Source organism: Pituophis catenifer, unplaced genomic scaffold (genome assembly GCF_029215685.1).
Source record: "Pituophis catenifer annectens isolate HBS135680 unplaced genomic scaffold, rPitCat1.0.hap2 SCAF_7, whole genome shotgun sequence".
NCBI lineage: Eukaryota > Metazoa > Chordata > Lepidosauria > Squamata > Colubridae > Pituophis > Pituophis catenifer.
Window position 1 is genome coordinate 4,492,617 of NW_027256887.1, and position 20,306 is coordinate 4,512,922.

Sequence of the window (20,306 nt, forward strand, 5' to 3'; positions counted from 1 at the left end):
ATGGAATATAGAATATAGAGTAGAATGGAATAGAACTGAATACGGAATATGGAATACAGAATACGGAATACGGAATACGGAATATGGAATACGGAATACAGAAGAGAAGAGAAGAGAAGAGAAGAGAAGAGAAGAGAAGAGAAGAGAAGAGAAGAGAAGAGAAGAGAAGAGAAGAGAAGAGAAGAATGGAACAGAAGAAGAATGGAATGGAATAGAGAATAGAATAGAATAGAATAGAATAGAATAGAATAGAATAGAATAGAATAGAATAGAATAGAATAGAATAGAATAGAATAGAATAGAAGAATGAGCAGAACAGAACAGAACAGAACAGAACAACAGAACAGTACAGGTCTTCCAGTCCAACCTCCTGTCCAAGGCAGGAGACTTTATAATGCACTCTAACCACTGTGCCACGGTGGCTAATACTTGCAATACATGAAGATGCACATTTCACACTGCTTTAATGAATCCTAAAACCAGAATAACGACATTTTTAAATCCCTAAACGATGCGTTGATTCTTTTCAACAGAATTCAGTTGCTATCTACTCCGATATGCTTACAACCCAAGAAAGAATATTTGGTAGATGTCTATTTTTCCAAGACTTCGGATCCTGAACCGAAGTCTCAATCCTCCATACTGGTTGATTCAGTAAGTGGCAATGATTTGATCTTAATTTTCGTTTTCTGTTTGAGCGAATGGATTTGGGGGAATCGATTGCTTTATATTATCTATCGATTTAATCCCAATAGTTATACAGGCAGTCCTCGAGTTAAGACCACAATGGAGCCCAAAATTTCCGTGGTTACGTTATGACATTTGTTAAATGAGTTTTGCCCCATTTCACGACCTTTCTTGCCACCGTTGTTAAGTGAATCAATGCAGTTGATAAATTAGTAAGTTGGTTGTTAAGTGAATCCAGCTTCCCCATTGATTTTGCTTATCAGAAGGTTGTAAAAAAAAGGATCCTTGATCTCGGGACACAGCAATCGTCATAAATATGAGTCAGTTGCCAAGCGTCTGATGGGATACTGCAAAGGTCGTAACTGTGAAAAACGGTCATAATTCACTTTTTTCAGTGCCGTTGGAACTTTGAATGGACACTAAGCAAACGGTTGTAAGTTGAGGACTAGCTATGTTGATTATTTGCAAAAATGATGCATTTATATGAACCATCAGGGAATAATCTTATTATCGTTTATTTCTTTCAACTCCTAAAAGCGATACCATCCTCGGGGTCAGTCCTAAGGCCGAATGACTGCCGGAGCCCCTGCAAGCATTGTAACTTTGAAATAGAGTCCTATGTAATTTGGGGGCATCTGTCGTAACTTTGGACATTCATTAAGTGAGCTGTCGGATCTCAAGGACTAGCTGCGTTCTTCAATGTTTTGAGACTTGCATTAATATTATAAATTGGACTCGTCTGGGTTATTTTGTCTGCTTAACAATACAAATTATATTCCTAATCTTTACCCCTTTTTTTCCAGCCATTGATTAAAATAAATTCCATGTTTGATAGTATTCAGTATCTTCTTTCTGTTTAATCTTCAATGTAAGTCTGTCCATTTCTGCAAAGTCCAGTATCTTCTTAATTATCTCTTCATCTGGTGGCATTTCTTCGTTTTTCCAATGCTGAGCAAATACAATCCTCGCTGCTGTTAATACATGCAATGTTAAATATACACTTTGTGTATCAAATTTTTATGATACTATATCTAATAATGGGGACACGGTGGCTCAGTGGCTAAGATGCTGAGCTTGTCGATCAAAAGGTCGGCAGTTCAGTGGTTCGAATCCCGAGTGCCGCGTAACGGGGTGAGCTCCCGTGACTTGTCCCAGCTTCTGCCAACCTAGCAGTTCGAAAGCACGTAAAAAAATGCAAGTAGAAAAATAGGGACCACCTTTGGTGGGAAGGTAACAGCGTTCTGTGCGCCTTTGGCGTTTAGTCATGCCGGTCACATGATCACGGAGACGTCTTCGGACAGCGCTGGCTCTTCGGCTTTGAAACGTAGATGAGCACCGCCCCCTAGAGTCGGGAACGACTAGCACATAGGTGTGAGGGGAACCTTTACCTTTATCTTTAAGCACTAAATAAATGTAATAGTAGAAAATGAATAAAACTTTATTTTTTTTAAAAAAAATTGTAGATCGGACTCCTTCCTGCCATCGCTTCTGTGGAAAACTTTTGCGATCAAAACAATTTAGAGGAGTTTCAACAGTATCATTGCGTGGAAAGTGCCTCAGAAATTGGACCTCACATCTTACCAGAAACCTGCACAAAACTTATTGCGAGTTTGTCTGCCCGGATTCACAATGGTGCCGTCCGTAAGTCTTTGTCTTCTACCTGTTGAAATATTGTATCTCCTCTATTGTATTATCCATATATATATCTGTCATCTTAAGTTTTCGCGGGTGTGTATATGCAAAAAATTAAAATCTCGGATGTTTCCCCGCGTCATATTAAATAAGTTAGTTAAAATGTTTAAAATTCTGGTTTAAATCCTAGCTTAAAATCTTCCAAAAATCCTTACAGAGCACTCTGCAAGGTCCTTTAAAACCTTAGCTAAAATCCTACCAGTACCTTAAAAGTTTTTCTTTCTAGCAACGTTTTGACAGGCTCACAACCCTGTCATCTTCAGGCTCTTGTTTAGTTTAGAAGCTTAGTTTAGAATTTTAGTTGCTTTTAACTTTTAAGGTACTGGTAGGATTTTAGCTAAGGTTTTAAAGGACCTTGCAGAGTGCCCTGTAAGGATTTTTAGAACAGGTTCTTCCTATGTAAACCAAGATTTTTATGCAGCCCTAGTTCAGTGAAATCACAATCCACTAGTTTCTAGGCTTTTTTTCCTGGCAGCCAGCAAACACTCTGCTGTCCCTTAGTCTCCCAATGGGTAGCAGAGTGTTTGCTGGCTGCCAGAAAAAAAAAAGCCTAGAAACTAGTGGATTGTGATTTCACTGAACTAGGGCTGCATAAAAATCTTGGTTTACATAGGAAGAACCTGGCTAAAGAGAAATACACATAAAGGCCTACGAAAAGAAAAGAAATACTGTACCTTTACAGGGAGGATACATGGGATGAGGGTGTGGCTAATTGATGAGGGCTTATAAGTCCAAAATAGATCTATCTTAGTCTCTTTAGTCTCCCAATGGGCAGCAGAGTGTTTGCTGGCTGCCAGAAAAAAAAAAGCCTAGAAACGAGTGGATTGTGATTTCACTGAACTAGGGCTGCATAAAAATCTTGGTTTACGTAGGAAGAACCTGGCTAAAGAGAAATACACATAAAGGCCTACAAAAAGGAAAGAAAACAAATACATACATACATACATACATACATACATACATACATACATACATATATATATGGCACCACTCCCCTTTCCTTCTATTGATTCCCCAGCCAGTGAGGGGCCATTCAGCGTCCACGTGTGCTTTGCTTCCCGAGTCGACTCTTTGTCCTCCGTTGCTCACCTCTCCTAACTGCTCTGTGCATACGTGCATTTGGAACAGGCCCCAGCTGTTCTTCCTCCTCACTCATCTCAGCCTCCAAAGGCAGCTGCCTCTCCGGTGGCTGGGAAATATCGGACGGCCCCGGCTCTATCTCTGCATTGCGATGCAGAGTATCCATCAGAGCCTTCCCCAGACTCCAGCACTGGCCCAAGTTCCTCCCCAACCTCCTCATCGTCTCAGTCTGCCGCCAGCTCTGCAGGTGGCTGGCGGGCCACAACAATGTTTTTCATCAACTTACGACCACGATTGAACCCAAACTTTCTGTGGTTAAGAGAGACATTTGTTAAGTGAGTTTTGCCCCATTTTATGACCTTTCTTGCCACCGTTGGTAAGCGAATCCCTGCAGTTGATAAGTAAGCAACGTGGTTGTTAAGTGAATCTGTCTTCCCTATTTATTTTACTTGTCAAAAGGGGATCACATTTATTTATTTATTTTATTTTATTAAAATTTATATGCTGCCCTTCTCCCGAAGGACTCGGGGCGGCTCACAACAATAAAATCACAATAAAACAGCAATAATAATAAGATTAAAAGATTCAATTAAAATCCCACAATTAATTAAAACTCCCAAAACAGAATCAGACAATTTGCTTAAAATCATTCCCATGATCTTGGGACACAGCAACGGTCATAAATATGAACCGGTTGCCAAGCATCTGAATTTTGACCACGTGAGCATGGGGATGCCGGAAAGGTCGTAAGTGTGAAAAATGGTCCTAAGTCACCTTTTTCAGTGCTGTTGTAACTTTGAATGGTCACAACCTGAACTATTGTAAATCAAGGACTAACTGTATTGTATATCAGCGATTATATGACCATGGGGAAACTGCAATGGTTGTAAGCAGAGGTGAAATGCTACCGGTTCGGACCGGTTCGACCGAATTGGTAGCGATAGCGGTGGGTGGTTCAGAGAACCAGTAGCGACAGCAGTGCAAGGCTCCGCCCACCGGCCCGGTTGTTGTTACTTCCTGGCTTTAAACAGGAAGTAACCTATTTTTTACCCTTTACGTATGCGCAGAAGGGTTTGTCCATGTGCAGAGGGTCCACGCGCGCATGCACTTCCGTAGGGAAGGTAAGTAGATTTCACCCCTGGTCGTAGTAATGAAAACTGATCATAAGCCACTTTTTTCAGTACCGTTGTAGCTTGAAACAGTCACTAAATGAATGGTTCTAAGTCGAGGACTACCGCTACATCTGGAATTTAATTCTTCTTCCTTTTTTTCTTCTTTGGCATCGTCAATCAAATGCATTCCTCCTGACAGCCTGCAGGTGCCACCCACAAGGTTCTCTGAATTCCCACTGCACAAAACTTGGAGGCCAGTGCCAATGCAAACCCAACGTTGTAGGACGCTGTTGCGATAAATGTGCAGCTGGAAGTCACAGCTTTGGACCCCGAGGTTGCCTTGGTAAGTAATAATCTATATCCAGTCCGGTCCGCCAATTATGACCTCTTTTTAGTGAGTACACTTACACAGAGACGTAAACCTATCGAACAAAATGATGAGAAAAATAAAGTTCTACATTTAGGCAAGAGTAACCGAATGTAGGCGTGAGCTTAAATGGACTCAGGGGGATGGTAGAGGACAGGAAGGCCTGGAGGAACGTTGTCCATGGGGGTTGCGATGGGTCGGACACGACTTCGCAACTAACAACAACAAACCAAATGTAACAGGTATAGTGTAGGTCCATGATGGGGTTCGCGTACACGTTCGTGCAGGTCAGCGCATGCGTAAGTTCGCGCAGGCACAGTTTGAGCACTCGGTGTCTAAAAGTGTGAAAAATGGTCATAACGTCAAACAGTCACTAAATGAACTGTTATAAGTCGAGGACTACCTGTATGAGGTGCCTCAAGCAAGTCTTGATGTCAGCGTTTCGACGCTGGCATAGAGAGCAGAGAGAGAGAGAGAGAGAGAGAGATAAGCTCTGAACTTCTGCCTGCTAAATCCCTTTGATGTCCGGTTGTCGTGGAAATGAAGTGGGGAGACATTCCTGGGAAATGACGTGACAAGAAGTCTGAAGAATGACTTGGAAGATAGCCAATGAGAAGCAGAGATTTGGGGATCGGAAAGGGAGGGATTGGGGGGCAAAAGGTCAGTCTTGTCCGCATCGAGTCATGATCCGGTGGCTGTGCTCATTTATAGTCTGTGGTTCATCCATCTTTGTACAATTAAGAAGGAAGAAGCATAACTGCTTCTCGGATAATTTCATGCTGAGGAATCTCAATAAATTAACTAAAGGACTGATTATGTTATCTAGTTTGGTAATGAAACGTCTGCAAGAAAACAATCAGGCTCAGAGAGCACCAAGGAACCCACATTAATTAAATAACAGGCCATCTAACACTATTGTCTTTTCTTTTTTCCAATATAGCATGTGAATGTCATCCTCAAGGATCAGTAGGTACCCTGTGTGACCAGGTGACTGGACAGTGTTCCTGTCGATCAGAAATAGCCGGGCAGCAGTGCAATCAGTGCCTAGTTGGATATTTTGGGTTTCCTCACTGTCGTCCTTGTGCTTGCAACGGCTTCTCGGAACTTTGCGATCCACAGACTGGAGCGTGTTTGAACTGCACGAGGTTCACCACCGGATCCAACTGTGAAAGGTAAAGACAGATGAATGTTTAAGCGAGTGCAAAATTTATGCACATGTAAGCAGGGGTGGGATTCTACCGGTTCGGACCGGTTTGGGAGAACCGGTAGCTCCAACGATCAGCTGGGAGAGAACCAGTTCACTCCGACAATCAGATTGGCCCGCCCACCCGCATCTGCGTTTTACTTATCTTTCTCAGCTGATTGGCGCGGCACAGTGGATTGCCGCACCCAGCTGTGTTACTCCCAACAGAAGGTTAGTATTTGCGCGATCACTGAATTGGTTGTTAAACCAGCAGCAGCATCCCACCACTGCATATGAGGGGTCCTTGGTACGCTCTGAGCTTGGTGATTTTCTTGTAGATGTTTCATTATCAAACTAGGTAACATCATCGGTGGTGGAAGGGAGTGGAGTTTGTGGCGAGAAGGAGGTGGAGGAGGAGGACAACTATGGAGTCCTTGGTGCGCTCTGAGCTTGGTGATTTTCTTGCAGATGTTTCATTACCAAACTAAGTAACTTCATCAGTGCTAGAAGGGAGTGGAGTTTGTGGAGAGAGGGAAGAGGAGGAGGAAGAAGGAGGAGGAGGTGGAGGAGGAGGACGACGAAAGGAGGAGGAGGACAACTATGGAATCAGTGGTGGTATTCAGCCGGTTTGGACCGGTTCGGGCGAGCCGGTAGTGGCGACCTGCAGGTGGCTGGTGTTATGCCGTTCTCTTGAGACACGTTTTCTAAGCCATGCACATGCGTGCAAGCCACACGCGTGAGCAAAGCACATGCACAGAAGGCCGGGCGCATGCACGATGGTAAAATTATATGAAATTATGCGGCGTGCGCACTTCCAAACTGGTAGGGAAGATAAGTAGATTTCACTCCTCTATGAAACCCACCTCTACATGGAATTCTTGGTGTGCTCTGAGCTTGGTGACTGTTGTGGTCCGCCAGCAGTCTGCGGAGCTGGCAGCGGAGTCGGACAGTGAGGAGGCTGGGGAGGACAGTGGGCCAGTCCTGGAGTCAAAGGAAGGCCCGGACAAGGGCTCTACGTCAGAGGCAGAGATGGGGCCAAGGCCATCTGGGAGTGATGTGAGGACTCTGTGTCGGAGACAGAGATGGGGCCAAGGCCATCTGGGAGAGATACGAGGGCTCTGCGTCAGAGGCAGAGATGGGGCCACAGACATCTGGGACCGATGCACCGACTCCGGAGCCTCCAGAGGTAGATAGCAGAGAGGCAGAGGAACAGGAGGAGCCTGTTCCTAGTGCACACATACAAAGAGCTGCCAGAAGGCAAGAGCAGCTAAAGCAAAAAGGACAACTCAGGAGTAAGGCCAGGAGATGATTGGCCCATTCCAGAAAGCTTAAAAGAGTAGCAAGGGCTCTTGGGATCTTTGTAGGAAAGCAACATTGCTACATTTGTTTCTTGTCAGCGTCTCTTGCTTCTGAACTTTTGCCTTTGGCAGGGTACCAAAGAAGACAAAGGTTGGTGATAAGGCCGAAGGACTGTTTACGAAGAATTTGTTTTGGATTTAATTTGGACTAAGCTGAGAATGAAGTAATTCTCAGCTGTTCTAATAAAATATGTTTGCTTAGGACTGATTGCGTCGGGTAATAACTACTAGAGCCTAGGTCACAACAGTGACTTTCTTATAGACGTTTCATTACCAAACTAGGTAACTTCATCAGGGCTACACAATGTGCTGTAGCACTGATGTTGTTACCCCCCCCCCCCAGTTGGGGCAATGGAACGTCTGCAAGAAAACCACCAATCTCAGAGAGTATCAAGGATCCCACCGCACAATCTCTTAATCTGCATCTTGCCTGGGGAATCTCATGCGTATGCCAGTTCCTCCACCCAGCTCCTTCTCTAGGTGCGCATTCCATCATCATATGCTTATGGGTTCCCGTTTTTGTAGGGCTTGTTTAAATGGATTACTTCTCTAAGATGCTGTTTTAGCTATTTTTGTGGAATGTAATGGTTTTTTTTTTTTAAAAAAAGCATTAACTATGTTTGGTGCAGGTGCTTGGATGGGTATTATGGAAATCCCCTGGGGAGAGAACCTTGTCGTCTGTGCATGTGCCCGGATTCCCCAACCGGCGAGAGATATTTTGCACATTCCTGTTTCCAAGAACCCCAGACCAAACGATTAATCTGCAAATGCTTTGTGGGCTATTCAGGTAGGAAACCTGCGCATCGTTAGGTCATTCTTTGTGGCTAAAGATTCACCCCAAAAAATCATACTATTTGATGTCTAGTCTAGGAAGCTATGCCACAAATGGTCTGTGGAGATTCTCCGTCCTCCAGGTCACAGTTGTCCCAAAGGTGCTGTCTGTCTGTCTGTCTCATCTCTCTCTCTCTGTGTCTGTGTCTGTGTCTGTGTCTGTGTCTGTCTCTGTCTCTGTCTCTGTCTCTCTCTCTCTCTCTCTCTCTGTATCTCTCTCTCACACACACACACACATCTCTCTTTCCCTCTCTGTCCCTTTCTCTCTCTCCTCTCTCTCTCTGTCTGTCTGCACTCCCTGTCTGTCTGTCTGTGCTCCCTGTCTGTCTGTCTGTCTCTGTCTCTGATCTCTCTTTGTCTCATCTCTCTCTCTGTCTCTCACTTTCTCTCTCTCTCTCTGTCTCTCTCTCTCACACACACACACATCTCTCTTTCCCTCTCTGTCCCTTTCTCTCTCCTCTCTCTCTCTTTCTGTCTGTCTTTCCCTCTATCTGCCTCTGTCTCTGACTCTCTCCTTCTCTCTCATCTCTCTGTCTCATCTCTCTCTCTGTCTCTCTCTTTCTCTCTCTCTGTATCTCGCTCCCTTTCTCTCACACACACACATCTCTCTTTCCCTCTCTGTCCCTTTCTCTCTCTCCTCTCTCTCTCCTCTCTCTCTCTGTCTGTCTTTCTATCTGTCTGTATCTCTCTATCTCTCTGTCTCTGTCTCTGACTCTCTCTCTCTCCTTCTCTCTCATCTCTCTGTCTCATCTCTCTCTCTGTCTCTCTCTTTCTCTCTCTCTGTATCTCGCTCTCTTTCTCTCTCACACACACATCTCTCTTTCCCTCTCTGTCCCTTTCTCTCTCTCTCTCTCTCTCTCTCTCTCTCTCTCTCTCTGTGTTTTTCTCTCTTTCTATCTGTCTGCACTCTCTGTCTGTCTGTCTGTCTGTCTCTCTCTCTCTCTCATTCTGATTCTCCGGCTCTTTCTGGGTCTCGTGGGCGCTTCTTCGGCTTTTGTCAGTGCTGGATGTACCTCGGTCGCTTGCTCTCCGTCCTGAGACATTCGCCCAATCCGGCTGCGGCTGATGCTCCCCGTTGTAATGGGCTCCAGGAGGAGGAGGGGTGCCATCTCCCCCATTGTGAAGCGCACTAAATTTAACTGTGCTGCGCAAGGCGCTGCGAGACCAGCGGACAGGCATGGAGGCTGTGGCCGGGTCAGGCTAGTTAACAGGTTGGTTGGTTGGTTTTGGAAACATTAGTCTTGTAATAACCAACCTAGGTATCACTACATTTAATTGATTGTGATTGTGTATGACTTTCACATTCGTAGGTGACCGCTGTGATGAGTGCTCCAGTGGGTTCCATGGAAATCCAAGGGTACCAGCAGGTCAATGTCTTCCTTGTTCTTGCAATAACAACACGGATGTGGCAGACCCGGAATCTTGCAACAAGGACACTGGAGAGTGTCTAAAATGCTTACACAACACTCATGGGCCAAACTGCCAATTTTGTAAACCTGGTTACTTTGGATCAGCACTTCTGAGGGATTGTAGAAGTAAGTAAGTGTGATGGAATGTAGTCTGGATTCCCAGGAGGGAGGGAGGGAGGGGCTGCATTCCAGAGGAGCAAGAGACAGCAAAATATAGTTTGTGTGGGAGAAAGAGGGCGAAGACAGATCCTCCCTAATAGCTCCGGATCTTGAAATTTTAAAATTTTTAAATAATTAAAAAAAAAATTTAACTAAGCTTTTGTCAGTCATCTGCTGACATCGTCAGAATATTAAACTACCTCTTTTTTTGGGGGGGGGGAAAGGTGCGTCTTATACTGCGAAAAATACGGTAATTTGTTTGGCAGTTTCTTGATTGGGGTATTATTTGCTTCTTGATTGATGGTCTGATCTTAAATCTTGGCTCCTCCTCCTATCACAATGTCTGATATTTTTTCAGAATGTAGCTGCAACCTTTTGGGTGTGAACCCAACAAAATGCCCGCCCGGAAGTGACTTTTGCGCGTGTGACCAGACCACTGGCAAGTGCCCTTGCTCACCTCATGTGATAGGTGAGAAGTGTGACCGATGTGCTCCTGGCTTCTGGAACATGGCCAAGAGAAGAGGATGCTGTCCCTGTAGCTGCCATCCCAAACGTTCCATAAACAACCTTTGTGATCAGGCAAGATCCTTGACCTTAATGCATTATTTTTAAAATGAAAGGATATCGTGGTAGCGCCAGGGCCCAAAATTTATTAAACTGAATCAAAATTAAATTAAAGCAGAAGTAGAAGAGGACAGCAGAGGAGAAGATGGTTAGATAGGGTCATTGAGACAAGGAACAAGAATTTGGGAAAACTCCGGGAGACAAGGGAGCACAAGGGAACCTGGTGTGCTGTGGTGCATGGGAGTTTCAAAGAGTTGGACATGACTTAGTGACTGAATAACAATAACAAACAACCTTACAATAGAGTTGGCACTCACAGTTGTGCTTCTTATCTTGAAATGAGCTGTGCTTTTCAGGATCTAGATGTTGATGGAGATTCTCAGTCATTGTTCTGTCCCCGTACCACACATGCACCCCCACAGACAGTCCGGAGTTAATAAGCCACACAACAAAACTCTTTGAAGATAAAGCTGGCAGCAACCCAGTGGCTAGCTGCCAATTCAGACTTTACTCACACAAAACAAAGATTAGACTGCAAGCATTCCGATAAAACAGGCATGGTTTCAACAATACAAGGATTAATCCAAATGCAGTCCAATAAAGCAGGCAAAGTCCAGTAACGCAGAGATCATGGATTATTTCCAGTTTTTGCTCATCACAAACTGAACCGGCCACCACACCCACATTTATACCCTGTGGGGTGTGGTCCAGTGACTCAGCTAATCTCTGGCATGCCTTCCCCTCTGCTGTGCACGCTTCTCCCTGCGCCTCTGCCGAGGGTCCAGCCAGCACTTATCTTCTTCGTCGCTGTCCACCTGTGGCTGCGGGGACGTGCTTGGCTCTGAGCCTATCGTTTGGCCTTCGGTGTCCTCCAGAGGCATTGCCAGAGAGGAGGGTCCTGGAGAGGGAGGCCTTGCCAACTCCTCTCCCTCACTCTCAGAGTCTGCATCTGTCGATAGACCAGGCTCAGGCAACGGAGCCACAACAGTCATCCAGGCAGGGGTGGGCTTCAAAAATTTTAGCAAGGGGTTCTCTGCCTGGTTGCTGGGTGGACGTGGCCATGGTGGGCATGGCCTAGTCCAGGGGTCACCAACCTTTCGGACTTCAGGGACTACTAAATTCATAATTTTAAATCCCGCGGACCACTAATATGATCTGCCTAATGACCGGCTAGCCAGGTGGGCGTGGCTAGGTGGGTATGTGACTGAATGGGCATGGCCAACTCAATGTCACTCGTGTCGAGGGATGCCTCACTGGCCTCTCCTCACCCCTCCACTGCCAGCTACTCCTCACCTCCCTGGCCGGGCTCCTTAGGGCCCCAACAGGAAGCAGTTGTTGGAGCTAAGAGAGTTGGTAAAACAGCTGGCTCAGTTCAAATTAGAACTGGCCAAGAAGGAGGCTTAGCAGAAGCACCTCAATGAGGACTACGAGCATAGGCATTCCAAGTAGAGGGAAGACCTGCGGGAGTGCAAGGCCAGGAACCGGCGCCCGGAGGCTCAGCGGGCTGAGATGGTCAGCCAGCTCCAGGCCAGGATGCAGTCCCACTGGAACAAGGCCCTCCGGCTCTTCGCCACCAGCGGCACTTCCCTCCAGCCTTCGCCCAAAGCTCCCCACCAGGAGGCTGAAGCAGACCCCGAGTCAGAATTTCTGGCCCCCTCCAACCTACACAAAAAGACCCCGAAGGGGGAGACTCTGCAGCAACACAAATGTTCATTGCACATATCCAGCCCAGGAGCCATAATTTGAGGACCCCTGATTTAGTGCAATATAAAAAATGCAAATAATTTTTCTGTGGCCCACCAAAATTTTCTCCAGTTGGTAACCTCTGGCCTAGTCGGCCTCCTGCACCACGGTGGGAGGGGGGTGTTTTTGCCCTGCCTGGGCTCCGGAGGCTTTCCTCAAGCCTCTGGGAGGGCAAAAACGGCTACCCCAGACTCCAGAGGCCCTCTGGAGGTCAGAAATGGGCCTGTTTCTGGCCTTCCCGAACTTCCGTCAGGCCCGTATTTCACCCTCCCCTAGCCTCTGCGCACATACTGCACTTATCTGCATCCAAAACGGGCTGTCTGGGGACCCCTGGGAGGGGCAGGGTGAGGTGGGTGGGGCCAGCCAGGAGTGGGATTTGGGGGAATCTCCAAATTGCACAGAATCTTAGCTAGAGGTTCTCTCAAACCCCTGCTTATCCCCAGCAGCCCACCCCAGCATCCAGGTCATGGTTATCCCAAAGGTGCTTTTTTTTCAAGAGACAACTGGACTTGTTAAGAGTCCAGTTGCCTCTTACGAAAGCATCTTTGGGACATCAGGATCTGACTGAAACACGCTGATGTCTCTTGCTTCCCCCTGGCCATGTTTTAACGAGAGACCCTTTTTATAGTTAACAGGCCAGTGTCCGTGTAAAGTAGGTTATGCTGGAAGACGTTGCGACATCTGTGCTGAAAATCATTACGGCATCGATTGTATCGGTAAGTGGACCGACTGTTGGTAGACTTGCGTGGACTTAACAAATGTTAAATGTCAAATGTTTTACATTGGGATGCTTGATAAGTGACTCACATTTATGACAGTTGCAATGTCCCGGAGTCACGTGATCCCCTTCTGACAAGCAAAATCTATGGGGAAGCCAGATTCACTTAACAATCATGTTACTAACTTAACAATCGCAGTGATTCACTTAACAACAGCGGCAAGAAAAGTCGTAAAATGGGACCAAACTCACTGAACAAATTACTTTTTTAGTAATCTCACTTAGCAAAATCTCGCTTTTGGGCTCAATTGTGGTCGTAAATTGAGGACTACCTGTATTGCTTTATTTACTTATTTTTTTCATCTTTTCCCTTTCACAAATTTAACACGATTGTTTCTCTCCTTATCAGAATGTAAGTGTGACAAGGCCGGAACTCTGACTCCTGCTTGTGATAAAGACACTGGAGTGTGTCACTGCCGGACTGGGGTTACTGGAAAGCACTGTGATCAGTGTGCACGCAATCACAATCAGGAATTTCCATCTTGTGCTCGTTGCCATGTTTGTTTTGATCAGTGGGATAATATCATGAATTCGTTGTCTCGGAGAATTCAAAAATTGTTGAAATTTGCTGTAACGCTAACGGATAAGAGGAAAACCACACCGGGCTGTGATTTCAACTTTAGAGGCTATGAAAATAAAATTTCTGACTTGGAAAAGATCTTGAACAGCCCATCCCTGTTACCCGAGGCACTCTTGGATATTAAAAGAGTCCACGACAATGTTAAGTAAGTGTTCTGACTCCCTTAACAAGCAGGAGGCAGGAATTGGTCCTTATTGACACGACTGTGAATTACGTTCATTCACAGTCAGCAAGGTTTGTCCAAACAGTTTTTCAAAGGAATACTTATCAACACAGACCTTATCTCGCTTGGCAAGCTGCCACGTAACTTGTTTCCAAGATTGAATGATGGCTTCTATTAACTGAGTTTCACTGCTGGGTCATTTCTGACTAACAAGTTTCTTTAGTCGGCTCCCTAGATTTTCAATTGGGTTAAGGTCTGGGCTATTCCCAGGCCATTCCAGCAGTGGAATAGGATTCTCTTGAAACTCCAAAAAAAAAAAAAAAAAAAAGTAGTGTTATTAGCCATCAAATCTCAATAATACACTTTTCCCACAATTTTGGCCACTACTCAGGGTTGAAATCCAGCAGGTTCTGACAGGTTCTCGAGAATCGGTAGCAGAAATTTTGAGTAGTTTGGAGAACCGGCAAATACCACCTCTGGCTGGCCCCGGAGTGGGGTGGGAATGGAGATTTTGCAATATCCTTCCCCCAGGAGTGGGGAGGGAATGGGGATTTTGCAGTATCCTTCCCCTGCCACACGCACCAAGCCATGCCCACCAAGCCACACCATGCCCAACAAGCCACGCCCACAGAACCGGTAGTAAAAAAAAGATGGATCCAGGGTTGAGAGAAGTACTAATGTGAGATCAAGTGCTAATTTTAACATTCAATCTAATGTAATAGCTGACCTATTGTTCTTTTTCAGGCAGATACTTTCTCACATGCTTCTGCAACCTGGCCCGCTGGATCAGATTCCGGATTTCCACAGCATAATTGAAAACTTGCAGAAGGACGTTGACAATCTCACTGAAAGCCTGCAGAAGAGAACGGAAGTGCATCGCAGGATGAATTATTTGCAATTCAAGGGTAAGCAGGTCGGAAATTAAGAATGTTAAGGATATTGTTGTGTTAACCAACCAGCAGAGCAAGTGCACAGAGAAATGGTATTGAGAGCAATGAATACAATACATACAAACTGGTTTAACAAAGCTTTTACTTTGTAGCGAAAAACAATTGCATAGTCTTTTAGTCAATCCAAGTCTTTAGCCATTCAAATCAGTCTGAAGTTACAGATATCTTCTTACCATACAAACAGCAGTTGGTAATAAACAGCAATTCAACGCTGGTAACAAATCACGATGATAGCAGATCCATCCACTTCTTCACACACGACAGTAACAGTTCCAACCAACAAGTCAAGCAGTAAGTCAAGCAAGAATGACTATAGCTCGGCTCTCTCCTTATATACAGTTTGCATTAGTAATTATCCACTTAAGATAAGTGAAGTCAGCAGTGCAATGACTCAACAGTACAATTAGGATAATTGCAGTCAGCAGTCAGTCAGCAGTCATTAGTCATTACAATGACTCATCAGTACAATTACTCAGCATTACATCTTAAAGTTACAGAACTCATTTAAAGTTATAGCACACATATATTGCCTGGATGACTTGTTAAATTTACACCATATCCTAACAAAGGATATAAAGTTTTTACTGATCGAAAACATGTCAAACCATCTTCCCAGCTCAAAAACAGAACTTGTTCATAGGACCACGTCGAAGCTTTTTACAAGGTGTCTTGGACTTATGACCATTTGTGACTATTCAAAGTTACAATGGCAGTTGAAAAAGGGACTTATAGCAATAGCACTTATATACCGCTTTACGGTGCTTTTACAGCCCTCTCTAAGCGGTTTACAGAGTCAGCCTCTTGCCCCCAACAATCTGGGTCCTCATTTTACCAACCTCTGAAGAACAGAAGGCTGAGTCAACCTTGAGCTGGTCAGGATCGAACTGCTGGCAGTCGGCAGAATTAGCCTGCAATACTGCATTCTAACCACTGCGCCACCACGGATCTTCTTATGACCATTTTTCACATTTACAATGGCTGCAGCATCTCCGTGGTCATGTAATCAAACTTCAGACACTTGGCAACTGACTCATATTTATGACGATTGCTGTATCCCGGGATCACCTTTTGAGATTTTCTGACAATGGGGAAGCCAGAGTCTCCTCACAATCCTGCCACTAACTTAACAACTGCAGTGATTCCCTTAACAACCGTGGCAGGAAAGGTGTAAAATGGGGCAAAACTCACTTAACAACCGTCTCACTTAGCAGTGGAAACTTTGGGCTCACTTGTGGTCGTTAAGTCAAGGAGTACCTGTACTGTTATTTTTGTTGTTATACTATCTTCCCTACCAAATTTTTTTAATTTTTACTGTCAGCTGCTGAGAGTTCTTATGTTCTGCCCCAGCTACGGACCCCAAAGAACGCAGCACACACAAAGTCTGTACAAACCTTATTTTACTAAATTAAATCAGTCTTTTTTCAAACAAAGGCTGTTAATTAACTTTCTTAACAGCCTACAAGAATCCAAAGAATAAATAATCATAATCTTACTATGGTTGGCAGAAAGCCCAGAAGCAATTTGCAGGAAACTGATAAGAGAACTAAGATCCAGACGCGAAGGAGAGTGAACGAAGTTGTTCCCTGCAAATTGCCCCAGTCGTCGTCCTTCCTTAAATAGGCTAAGGGAGTGGCCAATTAGCCCCAAGCCTTACTCTCGAGACCTCCTCCTGAGGATCCACTCCTGCCTTTTGGCAGCTCTGCGCACCCGTGCATTGAGAAGAGGCTCCTCCTCTTTTTCCTCTTCACTTATGGGAGCTTCTGGAGGTTTTGAAGGCCCTGGTTGAATCCCCGCCTCTGGCACCACATCTTCTCCAGCCTCCTCATTGTCCGACTCGGGTGCCAGCTGCACAGGCTGCTGGCGCAGCACCACACCAGCCTCCTCACTGTCAGAATCAGCTACTAGCTGCACAGGCCGCTGACGGGCCACAACATCTTATGGCAGCAAAAATAAGAATGCGAATAATAAAAACTGCATGTGATAACAAACGGTTGACCATTATCGTATTACCTAGCTTTGCATTTGCTCGATTTATCGATGTTGTGTGAAGTGCTATGTCGAAATGATATGGTCATTTGATTCAGATTTTTTCAGCAAAATAAAGAATTATCATCAAATCATGTTGGCTGCTGAGAAGAGAATCAACGAAACAAGAACTCTGCTAGTTCATGGAGGAAAAATAAGGAGCAACGCGTTTGCCCTGCTCGATGATCTGGACACCCAGGAAAACGTTACGCTGAACCATCTGAAGACGTTCACAATTTCAGAAATAGAAAATATCAATGAAAAAGTAAGGATGATTAATTTTATTTATTTGTGTGTTTTTTCGTTTACTTTACTTTACTTTACTTTACTTTACTTTACTTTACTTTACTTTACTTTACAGTAGAGTAGAGTAGAGAGTTAGAATAGAATTAGAATAGGGTAGGGTAGAGTTAGAATAGAGTAGAGTTAGAATAGAGTAGGGTAGGATAGGGTAGGGTAGAGTAGGGTAGGAGAGGAGAGGCGAGGAGAGATAGAATAGAGTAGAGTAGAGTAGAGTAGAGTAGAGTAGAGTAGAGTAGAGAGTAGAGTAGAGTAGAATAGAGTTAGAATAGGGGAGGGGAGGGGAGGGGAGGGGAGGGGAGGGGAGGAGAGGAGAGGAGAGGAGAGGAGAGGAGAGGAGAGGAGAGGAGAGGAGAGAGAACAGAGCAGAACAGAACAGAATAACAGAGTTGGAAGGGACCTTGGAGGTCTTCTAGTCCAACCCCCTGCTCAGGCAAGAAATCCTACACCATTTCAGACAAATGGTTGTAATTAAATGCGAGCTAATCATGATAATCCCCCAGTAGATTTGGGTTGAAGAATGAAAACACACCGAGTGATGTTTTCGCTGATTACTTCAGTATGAATGCCTGACTTGTGTTTTCCTGCAGGTATGTGGGATGCCAGGAAACGTCTCGTGTGCCGTGGCAGAGTGTGGCGGGGCTTTATGTCGTGACAGTCAGGGCAATAAACATTGTGGCAGTCCAAACTGTGATGGGGCATACCCCCTTTCTACCAACACCTTTAGAAAAGCTGATCGCACAGGCCTGCTGTTAAGTAACCTAATCAATCAGACGCAAGGGTCTCAGAATAAGGTACTGTATGTTAATAGTCATGTGTGTTGCAAGCTTCTGAGCTCCAAAATGTTTCATGGTCTTCGAAGTGCGCAAGAGACAGATCACATTAATACCAGTTAATAGACGGGGAGATAATTGTGAAAGAATGTTAGAAGGCTGTGGAAGAAACCACAATAACAGAATATGCTCTTTTGTCCTAAGTAGAGTTTCGTGTTTCCTGTTACAGTAAAATAATTGAGCAGTAAAGCACATGGTGACTGTGCTCTTTATTTGCTGTGCTTTATATAAACAGAATTTCTTACACAAACACTTATGTTTCTTGCTTCCTCTTGCTTTGGAACATAGAATAACAGAGTTGGAAGGGACCTTGAAGGTCTTCTCATCCAACCCATAGCTCAAGCAGGAAACCCTGTACGATTTTAGACAAACGCCTGTCCAATCTCTTCTTAAAAACCTCCAGCGTTGGAGCACCCACAATAAAACCAGAGGTTCTGGCTTTTCTTTGTTTGTTGTTTGATTTTTATTTGCTTGTTTTGTTGCGGGTGCTCCAACACCCGCAACAAAACTAGAGGCTCTCCAGACATAAAGCATCAACAAATTGAAGAATGTGTTAATAGCTTATCTAATAAATGACAACTCCAGTCCAACTAAAATACAGAAATCCTGTGAAGAAGAATCCAGAACTTCCAAATATGGTCTAGCTTAATGCTCTCAGATGTCTGCAGGCTCCTGTAATACTTTCCAAATTTTTGTACCTTACCGCTAATTTTTGTATTACAAACTTCTTATGGAGAGTTATGTAATTCTTACTTCCTTGGTTGTGCCCTGTTGTAAGGGTGTTGACACTAAGACTGAGAGTCAGATGTGTGTTAGTACCAGTGGTGAAATCCAAATTTTTTTACTACCAGTTCTGTGGGCGTGGCTTGGTGAGCGTGGTGTGGCATGGTGGGCGTGGCTTGGTGGGCATGGCAGCGGAAGGATACTGCAAAATCTCCATTCCCATCCCACTCCAGGGGAAGGATACTGCAAAATCCTCATTCCCTCCCCACTCCAGGGGAAGGATATTGCAAATTCCCCATTCTCACCTCACTCCTGGGGGAAGGATACTGCAAAATCCCCATTCCCTCCCCAGTCCTGGGGAAAGGATACTGCAAAATCCCCATTCCCTGTGGGAAGGATTTCCGGTCTCCCCAGGCTTCGGGGGGGGAAAGGATATTGCAAAATCTGCATTCTCACCCCACTCTGGGGCCAGCCAGAGGTGGTATTTGCCAGTTCTCCAAACTACTCAAAATTTCCGCTACCGGTTCTCCGAATTGCTCAAAATGTCTGCTAACAGTTCTCCAGAACTTGTCAGAACCTGCTGGATTTCACCCCTGGTTAGTACCTAGTAAGTCAATGATTAAAAATGGATTTGATCTTTAACATGCCATGATGATATCTCTCTTAAAGTAGCAGAATACAGAATAACAGAGTTGGAAGGGGCCTCAAAGGTCTTCTCGTCCAACTTCCTGCTCAAGCAGAAAGCTCGATACCATTTCGAAATCGAACCAATAAATTTCAGACAAATGGTTATCCTACCTTTTCTTTAAAAACCTCCAGTGTTCGAGCACCCACAACTTCTGGAGGCAAGTAGCAAAGAAACGTTCGAGGGAATTTCACAAATTGTGCAATCTTTCACTGCTGATGTTGTTGAAGGAGCTCTTTTGCATTATTTAGCATAATTTAGCATAATTTAGTGGCTCCTGCACTATTGTTCTCAAAGAACAATGACTTAGTTTATACCACGTTTCCCCGAAAATAAGACCCTGTCTTATATTTTTTTTGAACCCTGAAATAAGCGCTTGGCCTTATTGCCATGCGCTCAAAAGCCCGATTGGGCTTATTATCAGGGGATGTCTTATTTTGGGGGGAACAGGATAAGTTATCCAACTCGTACGATGTTTATGAATGAATCCCAGTATAGTTGGCCTGCTGAATGAAAAGTGTGTCTACATGAGCTTCCGGCTTTGTCTCTGGAGAATGCAGATCCTTTATATTACAGTGTTAAATGTTCTCAGAACTGAAATAATTCCAGGTCCAGCACAAAGAATCTATTTTTTTTTAAATTACAGAAACGACATGGAAACTATGCTACACCCACAAATCAAGAAATTTAGGGACCGTGTGGGAACAGAACTATGCTGGTTTTGTTTGTACCCATTCATCTTTCCCTGGTTACCTCCATTTGTGGTTTCCTCCAGTTCCGTATTTTTCCTCCAGTAATGAAAAGCTAATAACCAAGCATTCACAGTGGACTAGTTGTGCTTAGAATTGTAAAAATAGACACTAGGCGTATTATGATTCGGATTCTATATACGTCTAATGTGTGGGTATCAAAAACTATTTCGAGACCGACTTCTGCCACCAGTAGCCTCCCACTGGCCAGTCCGCTCCCACAGAGAGGGTCTCCTCAGGGTACTATCGGCCAAGTTATGTCGGCTGGCGACACCCAGGGGGAGGGCCTTCTCTGTGGGAGCCCCAGCCCTGTGGAATGAACTGCCCCCGGAAAT

The 20,306-nt window shown here is 44.8% G+C and overlaps 1 protein-coding gene across 1 annotated transcript in view; it reads left to right on the forward strand.

Annotated features, from left to right (window-relative positions):
* The window catches only part of LAMB4 (laminin subunit beta 4), a 63,325-nt gene that overhangs the window by 34,186 nt on the left and 8,833 nt on the right, over positions 1-20,306 (forward strand). The window contains exons 17-28 of the mRNA XM_070946680.1: positions 534-654; positions 2,151-2,328; positions 4,771-4,914; positions 5,879-6,110; positions 8,109-8,266; positions 9,621-9,845; positions 10,237-10,457; positions 12,814-12,901; positions 13,313-13,688; positions 14,451-14,611; positions 16,741-16,946; positions 17,572-17,775. Coding sequence (XP_070802781.1) covers positions 534-654; positions 2,151-2,328; positions 4,771-4,914; positions 5,879-6,110; positions 8,109-8,266; positions 9,621-9,845; positions 10,237-10,457; positions 12,814-12,901; positions 13,313-13,688; positions 14,451-14,611; positions 16,741-16,946; positions 17,572-17,775 — 2,314 coding nt within the window. The remainder of the gene's footprint in view (positions 1-533; positions 655-2,150; positions 2,329-4,770; positions 4,915-5,878; positions 6,111-8,108; positions 8,267-9,620; positions 9,846-10,236; positions 10,458-12,813; positions 12,902-13,312; positions 13,689-14,450; positions 14,612-16,740; positions 16,947-17,571; positions 17,776-20,306) is intronic.